Source organism: Carassius gibelio, chromosome A10 (assembly GCF_023724105.1).
Source record: "Carassius gibelio isolate Cgi1373 ecotype wild population from Czech Republic chromosome A10, carGib1.2-hapl.c, whole genome shotgun sequence".
NCBI lineage: Eukaryota > Metazoa > Chordata > Actinopteri > Cypriniformes > Cyprinidae > Carassius > Carassius gibelio.
The window spans coordinates 18,533,875-18,555,554 of NC_068380.1; the positions used below are offsets into that span (position 1 = coordinate 18,533,875).

At 38.2% G+C, this 21,680-nt stretch overlaps 1 protein-coding gene across 6 annotated transcripts in view; it reads right to left on the reverse strand.

Annotated features, from left to right (window-relative positions):
- LOC128021455 (A-kinase anchor protein 2) overlaps positions 1 to 21,364 on the reverse strand; it is an 87,619-nt gene extending 66,255 nt beyond the window's left edge. For 4 of the 6 annotated variants that reach the window (XM_052608688.1, XM_052608686.1, XM_052608683.1 and 1 more), the window contains exons 1-2: positions 21,240 to 21,364; positions 15,416 to 15,461 (exon numbers count right to left, since the gene is read on the reverse strand). In XM_052608688.1, coding sequence (XP_052464648.1) covers positions 15,416 to 15,461; positions 21,240 to 21,349 — 156 coding nt within the window. In that variant the 5' untranslated portion in view covers positions 21,350 to 21,364. Of the gene's footprint in view, positions 1 to 15,415; positions 15,680 to 21,239 lie in introns of those variants that run through there. The other 2 variants (XM_052608684.1, XM_052608685.1) reach the window with 2 other exon arrangements.
- Positions 21,365 to 21,680: the final 316 nt, after the last annotated feature.

Here is a 21,680-nt window from a genome sequence, read left to right on the forward strand (position 1 = left end):
GTTTTTGTTAAACCACTGAGAATAACACATAAATGATTTTTAATGATAAATAAGTCATTTTGTGTGACAATAAGGACGAATAATTTAAGCTTGCCAATTTGACTGGGTTTTGGCTTTGTTTTCCTATTGACATGCTCTTTGTGTAATGTGCAGCCACAGAATAGGGAATGTTAACAATGATTAACACTTCGAAATAGACTTTACTGAGAATGCTGGAGTTGAACAACACATCACACAAGACGATAAATGACAGGACAGAACCAAATAGGGAGTATATACTGTATACAAATTGTAAATGAGGGAACTAAACAGGAACAACTGGACAAGGAATAAATAATCGGTAACCAAAGAAACTAAAGAGAACTCCTACAGACATGACAGGAACTGAGATACACTGAACATAACTGTGACACTCTGCAGTCCTCATACATTATTTATAATTTTTGATCATTCTCTGTAGATCCCACCTTCCCGCTCGCCACAATTAGTCAATAATGCACAATACCTGCATGTTATTGGTCAAACCTTTTAGTTATTACCTTCAGCGATTATGAAAACAATTGAAAAACAAAGTCAAAACCCAGATATTTTTAGGCAGTTTAGAAATACGGGACAGGGCATGTCTACGAAAAAGAGGACAAATGGTCACACAATCTTAGTAGTGCATGCAGTGAATAGCTAAATACTTAAGCAGTTTCACTTTTAACAACAACTGACTAAAAACAGGAAGTCATCAATGTTCAGTAGTGAGCTGGGCAGAAATAATTGGTTTAGGTTATTTTTATATATTATATATATTATAAATATTCACATTTTCTTGAGAAAAATTTGACAGTTTGTTTAAAAAACATGACCCACTGGAACAACACATTTAGAAATGTATGTCCACAACTTTGCAACACTGTATATAAACATATCACATCATACCCTAAACTCACCATGTTTTTGACAGCCCGTCTCTGCAGGTGATATAATTCTTATTCACTTTACATTACATGAGGGAAACTGAGCCATATATGTAAGTTACCAAAGTTCTTGAGTGTGTGTTCAAATATCTTGGCTTGCTCTGACACAGTTCACGAGTGCATTCCAGCGCTGAGTGCTGCTGCAGTCAGTATGTGCACTCCTGTGAGCTCCACAGAGGGAAAACTGATATGTTATCCAGATGTGAACAAATGTGCCTCTTAAAATGGACCCTTACATACTGTACATCAGTCCAGTGAATGTACAGTAATGTACAGAAATCCAGTGAATGATGCCACTGGATTTCACATGAAATCTTACTGATAATGGTTCCTTATGTCTTCTATTAAAAGCTGAGCACAGAGACTGAAACATAATCCCTGATTTTGACATGTGGAGAAAGAAAGAATAAGGGGGGAGATTTGATTACCTTCTACTCCAGAGAAACCAGTTAGGTTTTTCATTTAAAAAGCATATAAATCTTTACAAATCCTCTGATGAATAGTCAGACATGAAACTTCCAGCAAGAGAGCAGTCATTTATAAGTGCACAACGGAGAAACTTTGTATGAGAAATACTCTTTTAATATCAATTTATCAGTAAAGAAATTAAAATGGGGATTATAAAATTATTTGTAATATTTTGTAAGGTGAAATTTAGTTATCTCAAAAGCTTTGTATTAAATCCAGTATACTGGAAGTGATGCTGTAACATTAATGTTCCTCCCTCATCTACAGCACTGATTACTGTGTATAAATGTTTGTATATTAATGTGGTTTGACTAAGGAATTAATGAATACTGACATCCTGTTGATATAGCACATGAACAGCATACAGGAGAACACAGAACAAAACAACAACAACAACAATGCAGAAGCAGATAGATAGTTTTGGCATCAGATCTCATGCCCTTTGTGAACCGTCATGTAAACTGGAAGTGCTCACTAAGTCTCTGTTGAACTGCATTCATCCGGGCCAAAAAAAAGTCACCACAATAATCTGCAAAATATACACTTTGTAGGATGATTGTCATTCTGGCACCTGGAATATAAACTTTGGTATGTTGGAATAATCATTTTTAATTCCAAATGAAATTTTATCACCCAAGACTATAATAATAAGGCTTAACTGTAAAACAAACACACCTCTGGTTAAGCCAGATTATAGCCACCTGAATCTGATGGGTTTTTTTTGTTGTTGTCTTTTTAGCCTGGATAATGTGCTTTTATGAAGTGAACATGTCATAATAAACTTCAAATCTTATATTAAGACATACTGTTTTATTTTAGAAAATTATAACTTATGTTTAAACTAAAGTCCCTGTAGTATATGTATGTTTTCGTGCATAGCGTTTTTCCAGCAACCTTAATGTTACGGGTTTAATTTCCAGCTAGCACACAATAAAAAAATACCCCCCCACCCCATTAATGTGTTATAGATGTCTTTGGAATAAAGTGTTGGACAAATTAATATATAACAATATGGTAAAAATATCAAAAAAGAGAAATGTGGTTCTGAATAAAGGAAGAAACAATGAACTTCAGAACAGTCAGAAAAGCAGCTAATTTCACTATTCACTATTAACTAGTTTCTAAGCATGCATATTGCTAGCATACTGACTGTTTATTAGCACTTATAAAGCAGATTATAACGGTTCTGTCCTTCACAAATGCAGATGTTTGCATCACAGCAACGTCAACTCTGAATCTATGCAAGAAATTTCTCATATGACAGCAGGGCTGTAATTACACCGGCAGAGCGTTCGTCACTGGTTACATGCCCTACGGACTGGCATAACACTCCATGCCCCTCTCATCTGGAGAGAAAGCCAAAGCCAGATCTATTTCACACCAAGTATGCGATGCATACCAGAGCTCAGAGTAACATACAGGAATAGGCCAGCAGCAAAATACGTTCCTCAACACGGAGCCGTAAGCTGTGAACAAAACATCTTGAAATATCACTCATGTGGAGTCATTTCCAGACAGACTATAGCATCTGTAAAGAATTGGGGATGAGAGTTGAGCATGAAAATAGGTAATAAAAAATGTTCAGTTGTGTTAAGCCTGTTGGGCTGGTGAGACCAAAACAATGAAGATTTGTTTCCCAGCTCAAAAGGAAAACCTCTGCATGGCGGTACTGAAGCCACCCCCTCCATCTCTACTGATGCCATCAAACCACCGAAGGCCTCTCTTAGAGTTCATTTGATATTTTTTTTTGCTAGAGACAAAACATAAGAGATTAACTGAGATCTAAAGTTTAACAGAAAAAATTTGAAATCCACTGAGGATGTCAGTATAGTTGAGTTCAAGTTCAGAGGGTAAAATTTCATGGCAATGTACTCCTACACAGGCCACATTCCCCTCTGACAGCTTCCCACGTTATATGTGCAACAGGGCTTGATGCTTTTCCCCCAAGGACAACATAAAAAATGTCCATGGCACAGTGAGAAAATCCACATTATGTATACTTTGTATACATCTCCAACATCCTTGTGTAATTCTGTGTGAAATGTATGTTATATACTATATGTATTCGATCTGTCGATTCTGTAGTGTCTGTGTATATTATACTTATTGATTTTTAATTGTATGTGCATACTGTATATGAGTACATTATAAACTATTGTATTGGAACGTTCACTTCCTAAAAAATCCCACAATGCAGCGCAAAAACTAGGGAGCATTGGTGCTCATTATGCTCCCTTACCGGAAATTACATCACATTTCTGAAGCGTGAAACATGCCAACTTGATAAATATAATGATACATGATAAAACATTTGAAAAGACAAATTCCAGCAGTGAAGTTCTACAATGTTGTCCGTCGATGTTGTACGTAGTATTCACCGCCCGAGAAACTTACTAGTGACCGACTTTGTGTGCATGATCTACTGATTCACGAGCTCAGGAGCTGACTGAGATGCACCCAAAGCCATTATTTAGTGTTGTTTTAACAGATTATTAATTGTAACTTGAAATTAAATAGGAAAGTAACTGGTTAAATTCCCAAATATTATATTAAAACTAAACAGGATATTTGACACAGGACTAAAGCTAAATTAAAATATAGCTTACAAGATTAACAGTATAGTTTGAACTTTAAAAGGTCCCAGGACACTTTGCCTTTGGTTTGGCAAACAGACAGTACTGCCCTAAAAGTAATGGTTTACTTGTAGTTGTTTCTGCATATTAAGATGGGATAACAATAATGTATTTTAAGAGTAATTGATTTTCATTTTAAGTTAATGAATTTTAAGGATAATATAATTAAGGTAATGATTTAATCTAGACAATACCACTTGAAATGAAAATGCAAACAGCAAGCTTCATGGTGGTCTGTGGTAAGACATTCAGTACTGTCATACTACTTAGTAATTTCCAGTGAAGTACACAAATATGCCGCAAGTATGCCAAATGGGATGAAGCCATGAACTAGGAGCCAATGACTCACAGCTGATGGACTTGACAAAGCTTTCATTGAGGTCAAGAAACAGTCAATGTGACCAATGATCCGTGTAGTCACTGTTTGTGTCACTGCTGACTCCTTCAGCTGGCTCCCCCAGTGCAAGCAATCCTAACATTTCTGATTGAAATGCTCTTTAAAAAAGAGTAACTAATAAATGGATCATTTTTGTATTTGCTCAGTTATTTTTCCTGTACACCAATAAATGAACTCTATGCAATACCTCATGTATCTCAAATTTAAAATCCATTTATTCCATGCTTATTATAATACAAATACATTTACATATTTATAAAAAATACCCTGGAATTGTACTTTCAGTATACTAAACTGGTATACTTAAAGTTTGCTAAATTTGAACATTTTTTTTTTTTTTTTACTTATTGCACTTTAATTGTGAGGAAGTAATGATGTGAATTATTCAAGAATTATTCAAAGGTGATTCAATCTGATGATTCATTGCAAATGCAGGCAGCATTGTGTAAGCTATCTTTTGTTGTCATTGTGTCTCTTATTTGCTAAAATATGTCTTAAAATCTTTTCTGATGATGGCTCTTTATCAAGAGTTAAACGCTTGTCCCAGAGGACAGACAAAAATAGACTGGACATAGCTTTCCCAGAAAGCACTTTGAGAAAGGAAGTTTTCAAGACGGTTTTGTGCTATTGATTTATTATGAAACTTATTTGAAGTGGTGTTTTTGCTCCCCATGTGCTCCGTGGCCCGGTTTCTCGTTGATTGAGTTAATTTGATTCCAGGTGTGTCTCTTTCCTCCCTTATTATCCTGTGTTTAAAAGCCCCAATCCATTCAGTTTGTGGCAGTGTAGTCTAAGGTTGGAGCGATATGTGGAGGGTTTTCTTGAGCTCTCCAACCGGGTGAGCTGGCACGACACCGCTCTAGGTGCATGCTTCCTGCTGTGACTAGACTGTGATTTTTCTGCAAGTGATTTCCCCCTAGTCGAGGTGATTAACCTCATCCTTTATTTAAATGGATCTGACTTAGAAGTCAAAGAAATAAAGGCACAGTCTAAGTCTTGTCCTCTAGCTCCCGCTGGAATGTGCTGTGTCTCCCAGCTAACTCAATGCCGAGAACCCCCACATACTGCTCCTATGGCTCCTAACGCCACCCCATCCCCAAATTCCTCACTGTCCTTCGAAACTCCACAGTGATCCTCAGCCCAGGAGTTCTGGCCATTCGGAAGTCAAGCGGCCGGCCTCTCAACAGAAAAGTGCACTGGCCACACCGTTGTCATGCACACTGGCCACACCATTTTTCATGCCTGCTAGCCACACCGAAGACAAACCCCAAACCCCAGAGCTCGCTCCAATGAGGGCCCAAACCCCAGAGCTAGCTACGGTGTCAGCCCAGGCCCCAGAGCTCGCTCCAATGAGGGCCCAAACCCCAGAGCTAGCTCCGGTGTCAGCCCAGGCCCCAGAGCTCACTCAAATGAGGGCCCAAACCCCAGAGCTAGCTCCAGTGTTGGCTCCAGCCCCAGAGCTCACTCCATTGTCTGTTTCAGCCCCAAAGCTCACTTCAGTGCCAGCTCCCTTGCTCTGCCTGCTCCTCCAGAGTACCCTTCAGTGCAAGCACCTCATAAGTGCATCCCTGATCCCCAGTTAAGCCCAGGTAGGGCTCCTGATCCCATATTGAAGCAAGGAAGGGCTCTAGATCCCTGTTTAGCCTAACAAGGGCTTCCTGATTCCCATTTCCCCCCAGGAGAGGCTTCAGTGTCAATCATGTGTCAATCAGTGTAAATCATGTTTGGTCATGAGATCATTTAGGACAAGTCCTGTTTGCTGTGAACTTTTTGGATGCAAATCTGTTAAACCATCATTTCCAAAAAACTTTTTTTTCTTGCACTTTATATGAACATTTGAATCAGTCAGAAGCTGATTTATCTGCTTGCCACAGTACATGAAACATAATTTAATTATGACCAGAGTGATCTTAAAGGCCATATTGCAGGGTTCATTTTTCAACGAATTTGTGCAATTTTCTTGTTGGTAATAAACATTTAAACCGTTATCCATTGTATTTTATGTTGTTGGGTATCGCAAAATGGAATATAATATGAAAAAGTAGGGACTATCTCACAGCGGTTTGCAACAATTCTCCTTTCCCCCACAATGCATTGCATTATGTCACCTTGGGGAAACAATTTACCAAAGCCTTGAGAGCATTGAGAGTGACTAGAGAGACGAGTAGTAGACGAGAGTATTCAGATAGCTCAGATTATAGATAAATACATAGATATAGATTTATAGACTAGATATATAGATAGACAGACAGATAGATAGATATTGACCAACACCGACCAAAACACACTCACTTCCCTACATCACAAGCTTTCCAAGCAGTTTCCATGGGACAGCACCGCCCACACAAGCACCTGCCAAACACAGCCACACACACACAGCTACGTTTGCAACAACATTTTCACCGGAGGAAGAGATAAACGCTTAGAAACACACATATAGGCCCATGATGCCTTCTATTTCTAGATGACAAAGACAAAGTTTACCAGTTCTACAAAACTATGACAAAGGTTTCATGACGGTTTTCAAAGGTTTCAGATAAGTACCGTTACTTATCTGAACTAACGTCATGATCACTGCCACTAGATATAAAGAAAACATTGTTGATTTTTCACTCAGTGATATTCAATGACAGTTAAAAGCAGTCCTTATTGTACACTGCTGCTCATAGACTAGAACCAGTGCTCATTGCCGCGATGCTAAATGATAGCAACTCACCTGGACACTTCACCAACTCTCCACTCATTATCCTCAGACCATGCATTTAATTGGCTTTGACGGCCATCAGTTTTTGGCAATTCCTCATTTGCCCTCTCACGTCTGGCAGGTTCAAAATGATACAGCTGCGGGTCATCATACATGTTGGCTCTTGCCACCTCTTCCTCATCCCAGTCAGTCGCCATAGTTCTAATACTAGACTGAGGTTACGTTTCCTCCATCATCGGTCATCACTGAATTGCAAATGTTAATACCAAAAACTTAAAAAACTGATCTTTAAGACCATTTTTGAGACATTTTAAAAATTATATACATATCTTGAGTGATTTATCTATCCATTAATCAACAGTGGTGGCTAACCTGCAACATGGGCTTTAAACAACAAATCTGAGAGTAAAGTTATAATTCAGCAATGACTGAATCTCATGATTAACTCGGAAATTCCTGAGGACCATTTGATAAACTTTCACCTACTGCATTTCACCCATATTGCATAATGGAAATGATAGAAGTGGTGTAAAGCTCTTTAAATGGTCTTCATGTTGTATTTGGACCCTAGTATCTGAATTGATTTTCTCTTATATATATATATATATATATATATATATATATATATATATATACAGTATATATATATATATATATATATATATATATATATATATATGTATTGTGACATTGTGATTAGTTCAGATTTGTCTTACTTATGTCTGCCTCTTGTACCACAGTAGTTATTTACAAGCATGGCAGAAAATGACAGAAAATTCCAAATCAACAACATAACACAATTTTGTTGTGAATTACGTAGGAATACAACAAGTTCACAAGTGTGTGACTTTCTAACTCACGCCCCCATGCTGCTGATGATTTGCTTGTGTCTTCAGGGGCATAACTTTTACACTTCTCTCTCGCCTTCTCCCACCCTCTCTTCATTTAGATTTTGTTTGATGATTTAACTGGATATAAACAGCAAATTGGGAATTACATTGTTATTAATTATTTATAGGTAATGTTTTATTTATTTAAGTATTTATTTTTAAATGGGACAATTATAATTTTGACAGTTATACTATACTGTTATAATAGTTTAGAAGAAGTACTTCTGAAAACTCAAAATAGCATACACCTAGTGTAAGTCTCTAAAGCCCCTTTCACACTGCCATTCCGGCAAATACAGGGGTAAAGTGTTCCTGTAATTGTTCCCTGGTCGCTAGATTTGGCACTTTCATACTGCCAGTGATGACCCGGTATATGTGCGTGCTTTCACACACAACCCTTGAAGATCCCGTAACGACACGTGACATCAGCGCGTGACATGTAATGTACGAGTCTACAACGCTAGGCACGTTATACTTTCACTGAAGCAAGCAAACGATCTCGGCGTCAGCGCGGAAAGTGAGGAACTAACTGATCTCTGCTTCATTACAGTTTGCACATATGTTTTCGTCACGAATGTTTATCTTCCTTCAAAACAGCCGGTAAAAGAGTCGCGCGATAACGCACGTCATCACTTCGATACGGAATTAGATCTGGCTTTTGTTCACACAGCGCTCGTTCCGGATCGATTACCGCAATGTTACTATGTCCCCGACCCGGGTTCGATTCGGTAATCAATTCCGGGACGTGGTTGCTTTCACACAGAAGGCGACCAGGCAATGTTACGGGAATATTGCGGGTCCGACGTGCAGTGTGAAAGGGTCATAACAATTACTTTTCTACTGGGTTCAGCTCAGAGGAGATTTCTGCTCTTGTAACAGGTTACACATCACATTAAACTTAAGAAAACATCAACATAACTCCTTCCCAGCTTTGTTGCATTATAAGGTCATCCCTAATAACAATCCCATGAAAGGAAAATAAAATCATAAAACCATAATATAATTGCATCCTGTGCAGAAAGATACACACATTGCAATCATTGGGGTGTGCATCATGCTACAAGAACTAGATGAGGAACATATGGCGAGGACTGGCCTGACCAGATAAATTAATAGATAAAACCAGGTAAAAGACTTTAATTTCATTAATGCAAACCAAATACTGCAAAGTATGTCTAAGGTGCTACTAATCTAGTGTCCACATTGCAAACATATTTGAAGAGAAGTATGGTGTGCTGGCATGAGTGCATAGCTGTTCTCATGTGCTCATGGGCTATTTTAGATCCATGTGTTCTGTGTAATATCAGCAGAGCTATACCCTGCTGTTGGAACATCCAGTATGGACTGCATTATGATCACATTGCAGGTCAGGTGGACAGTTTCACTTCTATTCCAATTTTGGTGCAATTTCTCTTAAATTCACATAGAAACATTGGCTTTTATGCCAATGTTCTCAGTGGTGGGAAACTAAACCGTGGTCACTTCAGACATTGCTAATTGGATCATGTGACAGTAGCAGGTGTCACATTTTTTTTGTGTTCCGGTCAAGCAAAAAATGTTTGACATTTGTGATTCAATGTAACTTGCATAATGTACATTTCAAGTTTTGACCCCCTCAGTTGCCAGTTACTATATTGAGAAATGAGCATAGGCTATTGGTTAAAGATTATCCCCACACCCGAGAGCTCTGGGAATCCAAACCCACCTGAGGGCCACCCCACCTCCATTAAATATGCGAACCCTGAGCCAAATCATCACAGACAGCTGCTGCTAAATGTAGCCCGATAGTAATGGTTCCTTGTGCTACGCTAGCAAGAGCACAGTGTAAATGAGGCCTCTAGTAAAGGTCTAGACCTGAGCTTGACTAAACTAATCCATGTAAACAAGTCAAAAGTGCTCAGGACGGGGATTTAAGACAAGTGGGAAGTCCGCCCATGTGCAATCACCTCCACCCAGTGTACCGCAATTAACAGCAACCCGCTAACCCGTTTCTGTTTTGAGCTAGAGACATTCCCTCACTTGATGGACTGAAAAGAAAAGCCACAGATTTGGAACCAACGACTGTCCTGTGCAGCAACAGCCTGTGGTTTGAGGCAATGGACAAGAAACTTAGCTAGCTAGCAAAGCGTCAGAGTGGTTTTCTTGTTGTAGTTCAACAATAGGGAATCGCCTAGCAAACCAGTCAAAACACAGTTCTTCTGAACCTTAATGAAATGTTTATTAAAAAGTAAAGTGGTATTCAAACAGTTTGTCAGTCAGGCAGTCAGTTTGTGGTTAGCATTGTTGACGCAAGGGAGTCTATATTCACCACTAGCATAAACCGGTATTTATAATGCACTCCCTGCAAAACAGTATGACAGAACACAGTGATGAAGATAACAATGTTACATTCAACAGATCAGCATATGACTTGAACATAACAACCATTAAACTCTACTACATTTTATTTTTCTTCTTGAAGTATTCTATGTAGCTTCTAGTTTAGCTGATTTCAAAAACACAACTTCTTAGCCAACATCAAGCAGCCCACAGGATTTGCTTTTCTGGGGAGCATGGGAAACCAAGCGAAGCCCAGATAAAGCATGTGGTTGGGGTAAGACAGATGTTGGCTGAATTTTGAGTGAAACTAGAAACCCTAAATTGGAAATCTACGGGCAAAGTCCTGTGGTACTTTCCTTCTTGAATGCAATTCCAAATGAAAAGCTAATGAGCACAAGGCATAAAAATTACTGACCATTCTAAGATCTTCGAAAATAAATTTTGGTCCAAAAATAGCAAAAAACTATGACTTTATTCATCATTGTCTTCTCTTCCGTGTCTGTTGTGAGAGAGTTCAAAACAAACCAGTTTGTGATATCCAGTTCGCGAACAAATCATTCAATCTAACCGGATCTATTTGAACCAGTTCACCAAATTGTACTGAATAATTTTAAACAGTTTGCATCTCAAATACGCATTAATTCACAAATGACTTAAGCTGTTAACTTTTTTAATGTGGCTGACACTCCCTCTGAGTTCAAACAAACCAATATCCCGGAGTAATTCATTTATTCAAACAGTGCACTGACTGAACTGCTGTGAAGAGAGAACTGAAGATGAACACAGAGCCGATCCAGATAATGAACAAAACAGTGACTCATTCACGAGTCAGGAACCGGTTGCATTGGTTTTCAGATCACCAGTACTTCTTTCGGACAGTTCGATTCAATAAACTGGTTGAAGAAAATGGTTCACTGGTTCTTTTGCGCTCATTGGCAATGATTGCCCTTGATTCAAGCCTTCGGTTTACCCACTCATAACATTAGCACGGAATCAGTTCAGAATCAATCACTAAAAGAATCAGTTCGGTTCAGACGCTCTGTGTGTCGGTCTGCTTCACAAATCACTCATGCGCAGTATCATCAGCTCCTCAGTTCTCGAATCGGACGCGTCTGACAGAAACGGTTCTTGACTCGAGAACGAGTCAGTCTGTTGTTCATTATCTGGCTCGGCTCGGTGTTCATCTTCAGTTCTCTCCTCACAGCAGTTCAGTCAGTGTACTGTTTGAGTAAATGAATTACTCCGGGATATTGGTTTGTTTTAACTCAGAGGGAGTGTCAGGCACATTAAAAAAGTTAACAGCTTAAGTCATTTGTGGATTAATGCGTATTGGAGACGCGAACCGTTTAAAATGATTCAGTTCGATTTGGTTAACTGGTTCAAAAAGATCCGGTTACATCGAATGATTCGTGATATTCGTGATAATGATATTCAAACTGAATATCACAAACATCTTTGTTTTGAACTCTCTCACAACAGACGCGGAAGAGAAGACAATGATGAATAAAGTTGTAGTTTTTTCTATTTTTGGACCAAAATGTATTTTCAATGCTTCAAAAAATTCTAACTGACCCTCTGATGTCACATGGACTACTTTGATGATGTTTTTCTTACCTCTCTGGACATGGACAGTATACCGTACACACAGCTTCAATGGAGGGACTGAGAGCTCTCTGACTAAATCTAAAATATCTTAAACAGTGTTCCAAAGATAAACTGAGGTCTCATGAGTTTGGAACGACATGAGTGTGACTTATTAACAATATAATTAAAATTTTTCGATGAACTAACCCTTTGTGACGAGTGGGGCGGGGCCGAGAGGCGTGGGAACAAGGAGTGAGGTCAGGTGTAGTGATTGAAGATGAGCTGCACCTGCGCCCCACCGCCGGTATCGAGTCCCACGCCTCTCGGCCCCGCCCCACTCGCCACACCCTTTAAGCTCCAGTCCCAATGAAACACACATGAATGACCTAATCAAAATAAACTTCAGGATCTTCAGGGACACTACTGTCTTAAATTTTATATTCTCTAAGTAGGTACTACATTTGATGGAAAACATTCTTTGCAGCCATTAAAAATTGCATTCTACATAATATGAGTGTCTAGTATGAATGTAATCTGGACATATAACATCTGCCATGTTGGGTTTGTCATGTGACCTGTGGCATTAGTTAAATCCCTTATGACATTTAAAACTTCTCTCACATGGTCTCATGGGATACAGAGATATACACCTCAGATTTAAAAGGGCCAGAGTTGTGATTAAGAAAGCCACATTTTTTGCACAGTTCCTTGCACAATATTATGTTATGACTTAAAAAACAAGCTGTGAAATTTAAAAAGGGGACATTTGAATGTTAGTGTCACATATACAGTTTCATATGTATGAATTTTCTAACACAGCAGGTTTGCTCAGGTGATAAAGTTTGCACCTGTGAGGTGAAGAGCTCCAGTATGAACCCTGTGATACTACAGCCTGACAAAACAGTTCAAATCTGTGAATGCGTTTTTGTATCAATTTTACTTTCGTTAATACAATCACGTACTGTAGGTTTAGAGTTGAGTTTGGTGTAAAGGGTTTGTTATTTTCCAACATGATTAAGCATTAACCTTTTAATGACACTTACTGGACAATTTAATTCTGAACCACGGCAATACGTACCTGAACCAACATAATAAAAATATTCCCATTTTCAAGTTATGATTGCACGTTTTAGCACCACTCACTGGACATTTCACTTTGAAACTGTTGTGAAATGTGCAACGATGCATGTAATATCAGTGTTGCAGAAACGATTCTGGGTTGGCATATAAACTTCTTGACTGGTGTTAGAGCTAAGCTCATGAAGGTGGTCCACCATGATTTGCATTATGTTGGGAAATGAAACATCAGGTTTCAACTGAAGCAGCCAAACATAATAGAGGTTGGACTCTTTTGCCATGCAACAACTTTACAATCACCAAGAACACCCTGGAGACTACCCAGTACCAACCATTATTAACTACCCAAAAGTCCCCATAGCAACATGCTACAAATCTCCCAGAAAACATTAGCACTCTCATAACAATGGCTTGGCAATCACCCACAACATTCTAGCACTGTGATGTAGCACTTCCGCACAGACCATCACTACTTGATACATCTTACATCTATTACAAATCTCAACTGCTCAAAGCACAGTAGGTCAAAGATGGCAGATTATATCCATTTGACTCTGAGTTAAGCTCTTAAGAAACTGTACCATTCAATATTAATAGTACTGTGTGGGACTATTACAGCTTGATTGATTTTCTGTCAGACAGTGCAGCAAAGTTTCACCACCTCATTAATGTCACTCTTTCCCCCATTATTAAAAATAGGGGAAATCCACATGCTGTTTCAGCCTGTAGTGGTCAAATATCAGTCAGAGAGTTTCTGTAGCTGATATATGAAATGCTTTGTCTGACAGTATTTTATCTTAAGTTGGTTCAAGGCATGACTCAAACACACGGCACACCAAACACCAGGTTTTTAAGTCTTAGTTTCTCCGCCAAGTGTGCTCAAACATTCAAATGCATTTGCAGTTGCACCATGTGGCTGATATCATAATAGTGCTACACAATTGTTCCCCAATACCATTACTACTATGTAAATTTATTCAGTATCTAGAACAGATGTCAAGAAAATGTTGTGTCTATTATGCTCACAACTATCAGATGCAATATAAGTGTTGAATTCTTGCTAAAATGCAGAAAAAATTGTAACGTAGTTAGTTTAATTTGAGCTATTGATGACTAAACAGACTAAACAGCAATCAAGCAGACACTCTTTAGATTATCTCAGTTTGTTTCAATGCTCAAGATGCTGCCAGACACTGTATAACTTTAATTATTTATATTTCCTCTGTCTGAGCACAGCACCAACACTTAACCTTTCATGTACCAAATCTCATCCAAAGGGATAAGCCTGCAACAGTTCTAGCTGCCAAGAATCCATTTCATTGTTAGACTTGAAAGACCTTTAATTATTGTTGTTTCTTAAGACAAGCATCACTTTTGCCCATAAAGGTTAGTGATTTGAAGGAAGAGATGTGTTCTATTTTTATAGGATCAATAGTTTATTTCCTGTTTAATGATGAAAAATACACAGAACATTCCCAGAACACCCTAACAACCAAGTATATACCATCTTGCAACCAACCAGTGGTGCATTTCCCAAAAGCATTGTTAGCTAACTGGTTACAAGTTCTGTTAAACTCTTTTGGTAATGACAGAACTTTGGGAAGCACATTCCAGAACAGTCCTGCATTGTGGCGGCAAGTTTTGCATGGACATGCAACTCCCACATTATCTTCAAAACTTAATCGTATAACTGTATATTATGGCAGTCCTTGTGTACCCCAGCACATGCTGGTCCCTACAGCAATGTGTATTCTACGGAATCACAAAGATGTAAGCAATGCAGCCAAAATAGCTTTCCATCTGTTGCTCATGGCTGGTCTATGCAGATGGGTTGAGCTGGAGCCAGATTTATTCTCTCTTTTAGTCACATTTTGGTAACACTTTATTTTAAGGTACAACTGTCACTATTAACCAGTTGCTTATTGGCATGCAAATTACCTGTATATATTGACTGTTTATTATTATCTATTAAAAAAGCACAATCATCTCTCATTCTGCATTATCATATTTTATATCCCTTAATCCACCCCATAACCTTAACAACTACCTAACTGACTATTAATAAGCAGCAAATCAGGAGTTTGTTGAGGGTGAACTCTTAGTTAATAGTGAATATGTGTTCCCATTCTAAAGTGTTACCCACATTTCAAATTCTTGCGCTCTGGTTCATATAGGGTGATGGGAACACACCAAACAACATTAAAACTATCAGGTCTACTTGCTTCTATAACATGCATTAATTTGGGACTGATTTCGAGCAAACTACTTTTTTATTCCTGAAATGCTTTTCTAGATTAGAGACACATGAGCATATAAACAATCAAAGTTAGTGTCAAAGAAAAAGAATTTGTGCAAGAACAAAGCAACGCAGGACTCACCGCCAGGGCTTGGAGCCTTTCCTTATGAAGTTCAGCTTCAGCCATCCTGGAAAAACAAAGGCAGAATTCTCAATAACCGTGAGATTGGTAATCCCAAGTGTGTTTGTGTGTGTTGGGTGGAAGATGAGCAAGTTAACAGTCACGCACACACAAACACACACACACAGTCTGCCCTGGTCCTCTGAAGTAAGCTAGCCAGTGAAAGACACAGTGTACTGAGGGGCAAGGTCTTCTCATTCACTGGCCATGTGTCTGCCAGACTCTCTCTCTCTCTCTCTCTGTTGCTCTCTCTCTCCTCCTACATCCCTCCCTCTCCGTCACAGGCCGGGTTATGGACAGATGACAGTCTTGGACCCGCCCCCTTGTGTTTGGAAGAGAGCTACAGGCAAGCAGAGAGATGACACTAAGGATAGGACAGCACTGTCACACCTATCTGTGACTGTGTGTGTGAGAGAGTGAGTGTGTGTGCCTGCTGGGTTGGAAAACAAAGGTGTGCCCTACACTAGGGATTTAAGCTTAGAGGAAATCTGCTCCGTGGTTGCAAATCAAAATCATATCTGCCAATTCCTTTCCTGTTTAATAATATCTGACAAGTTATGCTTTTTTTGTCTTTTGCTCAACCTTATGTAATGACTTTTTTATATTCATACAAAACAATGTGGTGCAGATGCAAAATGTTTTCTATCTAGCTGTATGTCTGTTCGTCTGTCCATCCATCTGTCCATCCATTTTGTATAGCCTCGATCTTCAGAACATGACAAAATCTGAGCATAAAATCATCTGCAGAACTTGCTGACTCTAAACATGTCTACTGTCTCTGCAATTGTGGAAATCAGCTTCCAAAAATCTGCACTAAACATCTTGAGTTCTAATGCACTCCTCCAGTGGAGCCAAAGGGAGCAGTAGGGAATGGGAACACGGGGGTCCGATGGCTTTTCCTCACCCAACCTCACATTCAGCTCCGGTGGATGGATACAAAAACTCCTTATATGGAGAAAACCATGTCTGGAGTGTTCTGCAAAAGGAAGTCTCATGGGAATTATAAGAAATTCAGTGAATGAAATTATAGCAAACTGTAATGACCCTTCAGTGTGTGTATGAGTACAGTATGAGTACTGTTGTCATAAATGAGACAAAACGGCTCTGGACTGTTTCCTGAGCTCAAGAAAATAAATGCAGAGGTGAGTACAAGCTGAAATTTCAATGTTTCCGAATGTTCATAGTAAGAAAAACAACAGTATTCATGTGTCTTATGCATTTACTGTTGTTTATGTCTGATGCTGCATGCATTGATTGCTAATGCATCTTGGAGCACAATGCAACACAGAATAACTATGCAGGACAGCAACCATGTCAAGAACAATGTTGAGTTTTGTAATCTGCCAGGCAGTAAATAATAGTCACCTTTGAATTTGAACATGAAGTCCATTCATTCATAGAGAATCACAACCTATAGCAGCAGTGAACATCAGTAGATGGAGGAAATTCCTAGAAGTTCACGTAACTACTGGAAATAGGCTAAAAGCCACAAAATACACAGCGCTCACAGACAGCAGACTTGAAACAGCAGAAGTTCAGAATAAATCATTTAACAGAGCTTCTGTGATCATTCAGTCTTGTCTGTTTACTGTAGCACTCTGTGTTACAAGTCAGCCCTCCATTCTTTTAAACTAAGCCTGTGACTCTTAATTAAAACTGGATTCAAACCACTTAATAATGGCCTCTCTTTAACCTACGTTACTTGGACCTGGACTTTTTCATTTTCAAAAATGATACACTAGAAGACTAGTGTAGTATTATAGTGTAGAAGAATGTAGAGATATAACAGCAATCTCAAATATATTATGTATATATTATTTAGAGCACTAGTTCACTTGTGGACAGACCGTCTTTCCCCCACCACACGCTTTATTTTTCCATTCCCAATCAGTGGCTGCAACGTCATCAGTCGGCATAACAGACAAAAGCAACATTGTTTCTCTGGCACAGTGACCTCATCTCATGAGCCAGCGAGGCACAATAATTCCTTCCAGATGTGCGGAAGTCCAAACACTGGGAACCGACGAACACACAAATGCAAGGCAAAATGACTTTCAAATGACTTTTTAAGTGAAAAACACTATTAGTGGGCTGCCTCTCTTTATTCTAATGCTTGTTAACAAACGCAATATTTACACACATGTGAAACCTACTGTTTATATTCATAACATATTCAGCATTTGTGCTCTACAAAGCATCTAGAATTTTACTTGCTGTGGACATCGATACATATTTATTTAATAAAGAATGTGACATCTGACTTGTGCAAGTTTTGTAGTGAATAGGTTCATTGTTGACCAAAAACTTATTTACAAATGCATTATAATAAAGCATTTTCAACTGAATTCTGACAGGATATGAAGAAATGTATGAGGCTATTTTATTATAATAGTAATGATCTGAGCTGTAGTCCTAGTGTTTCACATGCCTTCTAGTGGCACTCAAGCATACTCCAATAAGACTGTCACAGAGCTTACTAATAGCACTTTATTAGTGCTGGGTTTGCATTGGCACTTGCTACAAACAATCTTCTTGAGCCACAAGTAAGTGACAACTTGCCCAATTTCCAGTGTTTAATCTGCCAACTGTCTAATCTGCTTAGCAAAAGGGCCTTTCTTCTATATTAGGTCGGGCCACAATTTAGACCAACACTTTCCAAAGAATCCTGTGTATTCAATCTTTTTGCTTTGGTTGAGAAATTAGTTGATCATATTAATTCAGATTATTAAAGGGATTTCTGAAGGATCATGTGTCACTGAATAATGATGAGTAATGATGCTAAAAAAATCAGCTTTTAAATATATATACATATATATATATATACATATATACATATATATATATATATATATATATATATATATATATATATATATATATATATATATATATACATATATACATATATATATATATATATATATATATATATATATATATATATATATATATATATATATATATATATTCAAATAGAAAGCAGTTATTTTAAATAGTAAAAATATTTCACAATATTACTGCTTTTGCTGTATTTTAGATCAAATAAATGCAGGCTTGGTGAGGAGAAGAAAAAAAAAGTAAAGAAAATCTTACTGTTCAAAAACTTTTGACTGGTAGTTTAATTAACACAGTTAGTTACTTTATGGAGTAATGCAATATTGTAATGTTGTAATTTCCCAAAACTGATCATGGCTGGCAATAATTATAATAACTTGTCCATGTAAAACATAGCATTTGTGATCTCAGAGTTAACACAAACATACGAAAACATGTGAACTATGTGCTCTTGTACTGGAGATCCACTTCCTGTTCACTTTAGTAGAGAAACTAACAATTTGGACATTCTACATAAGAGTTTGGTTAGGTGAGAATGTCCTTTCATTTAATGTAATTTTCAACAATTATCAACTTAATTGTTGAGCTTAAAATCATTAATTTATATGAATACTTAGCTATTATATTAAATGTACATTAGTTTATAATACTTGTCAAATGTATGTAATTTATTTGCATTACATTGGTCTATGGCTTGGATTTGCAAAATCATGCAAGCTGTATATGTCAAGACTTCTGTAGTCACTGATTTATGGGTGATTATGATTACCATTCGTTAACTGTGATTGCAAACACAATCATCATCCTCAGTAATCAGACATGATTCATGACTTGTTTAGTAGGTGGTTTACTATGTAAATGCTTTTGAGCTGAACATAAATCAAGCCACCACTTTTCCATGTTTACTCCAGAGAAGTTTAAAAATGTCTGAACACCAACTCTGTGAGGCTCAAATACAAACTTTCTAATCTTTTAAGGTAATGTTTTTTTATTCATTCTTGTGCAAAGCTGTTTTTTGTTAAGTTAACGATCATGAGGGGATGTTTTCTAGGAAGCAAAAAAAGTTCAGTTTTATTGGAATAGCATTTATGGGAAAGAGTATTTTATGCAAAACTTTAGCAAGAAAGCCTTTCTCAAAGAAACTCTTCTCCGTCTCCAATAATGACAACGGTCGTCAGCTGTTTTCTGTGTTTATGGCTACAGTTGTTCTGGAGATTGTCACAGCTCGTTGTCTGGCTTCTTTCTGAACCAAAAGTTTAAATAGCGCACAGCCAGTTGGGATTATAATACTTAACTTTCAGTGAATTAATATGTATAACTGTATAATTTAATTATATAGCAGATATTTTACAAGTCCTTTTTTTTTCGTGGAGGTCTTGATTTACATTTAGTCTTCTCGTGCCATGAACCAGTCAACATTGTCAGGCTGTCTTTTTCCTGCATCTCCCAAGGAGGTGTATGGAAAAAGCTATCCGTTATACATTTCAGCATTATGCATTTTTTGCTAATGTAATGATTTTCCTGAGGCCAGTTTATCAGGTAATTCGATTTAGGTTTTAACTTCAGAAACGTCAGTTTGGAAACACAACTGCTGCATATGTCACTTATATCGTTATTAATAAGATTTATATGGTGTTTAACCTATAGGACCGCCTGTTGCTGTGCTACGACTGCTGCTAATTTTGCATGTGTGTGGAATGTGACAGCTGCAGTCGCATAAGTGCTCCGTACAAACTCAAAGGCATTATTTGGTGCGATGGCTCCAGGCCTACTTTATTATCAAGACTGCACTCTCAAACCAGACCAACACTGTCACACAGGCACAATGAGCTAAAGTGGTAATTTTAGCTTGGTTTGAAAGGCAAATCAATATAAATTCAGTCCACTGAAACTGATGATGGTTGTAAACTCACCCTTAACTTGATTTTAGCTCTACTGTTAGCAGCAGTGACACGTTCGATGGCATTGGGCGAAAATTGTCCATTGTCTTTTGTCATCATTCTGTTGCATGATGTTTGGTTGTATGAAGTTTTCCACCAATCTTTCACCCTCATGTGAAAATCTGACTGACTGGATTTTGCTTTCAAAAATCGCCAAACAGGGGTAAATGTGACCACACCTTATCTCAACAGTTTCATTAAGCAACCCTGAAAAGCACCCTGACTTCTGCCGAACACACACTAAAAAAAATATTTTAAAGAATCCTGGTAACCAAACAGTTGATGTATTAATTTCCATGGTATGGTAAAAAAAAACAAAAAAACAAATACAATGAAAGTCATTGGCTGCCGTCAATAGTTTGGTTACCAACATTCTTATATTTTAGGGGAAAACCCATCTGACATACTAAAAAGAAACTGGGAAACTTACGAATGTTGATTTCAACTAAGGTTTTTGGAATCCAATCGCCGAACTATGTTGCTAACAACAGAACTTGCAACCATGGTTGGCTAACAATGATTTTGGGAAATGAACCCCATATTGCAGCTTGTAATTTCAGTCAATTCTTGCTTTTGTGTGCATCAGCTGTAGGCTTTACCCTTAAAAACTTTAATAATATACCAGGTTGTCCTTGTTATTTCACAATCCTGACATTAATTGATATGTTGCTAGACTAATTCCCTATTGGAAAAATGACCAACAATGCAAAATATACGAGGATAGTCAACATTGTCTTCATTTGATCTCATCAATCCCACTGTATGTTCATTCACACTTACGGTTTCAATGCCACTGACACTGTGACACACTACATGCATGTCTGCAGCACACACACACACACACACACACACACACGCACACACAGTTGGAGGAATCCATGACTGCAGACATCAGCAGCAGCTGCTGCAGCATCATCATCCTCCTGCTGCCCTGGCTGGCGTTGCTATGGCAACCGGTCCATGATGTCCAACCCTACAGAGGGAGGGCGAGGAAAAATGGAAGCACTCACTCATACGCCGGGGCTTTCCTCCGTAGAGGTGTGCCCATCATGGATGCGTCTTCTGCCTCTTCCTCATTTTCCGGCTTTCCTCGTCTCCTTTCTGCCGCTGTTACCAGCATCACCTTGGGAATGACAGCTCTCCTCCACCTTTTCCTGAGATTTCAGATGGATGCTGGATGCTGCAGAGCGCAGCTTCTGCTCTGTCTAGCCTGCAGGATGAGAGAGAGAGCGAGAGACAGAGACCGAGACAGGAGGGAGGGTCACATTTGTTTAACGTCTGATTTTATTGGTAGAGAGTGTGCTTCTCTTTGAACTTTCATTTGAGAAGGTTATGTTACAGTAATTGTAATTATCAATATACCAACAAATCTACAATCTCAAACTGAATTACATATATCTAACTGAAAGTAACCTTGATTTTTGAATTAATGAGTCATATTAAATGATTGA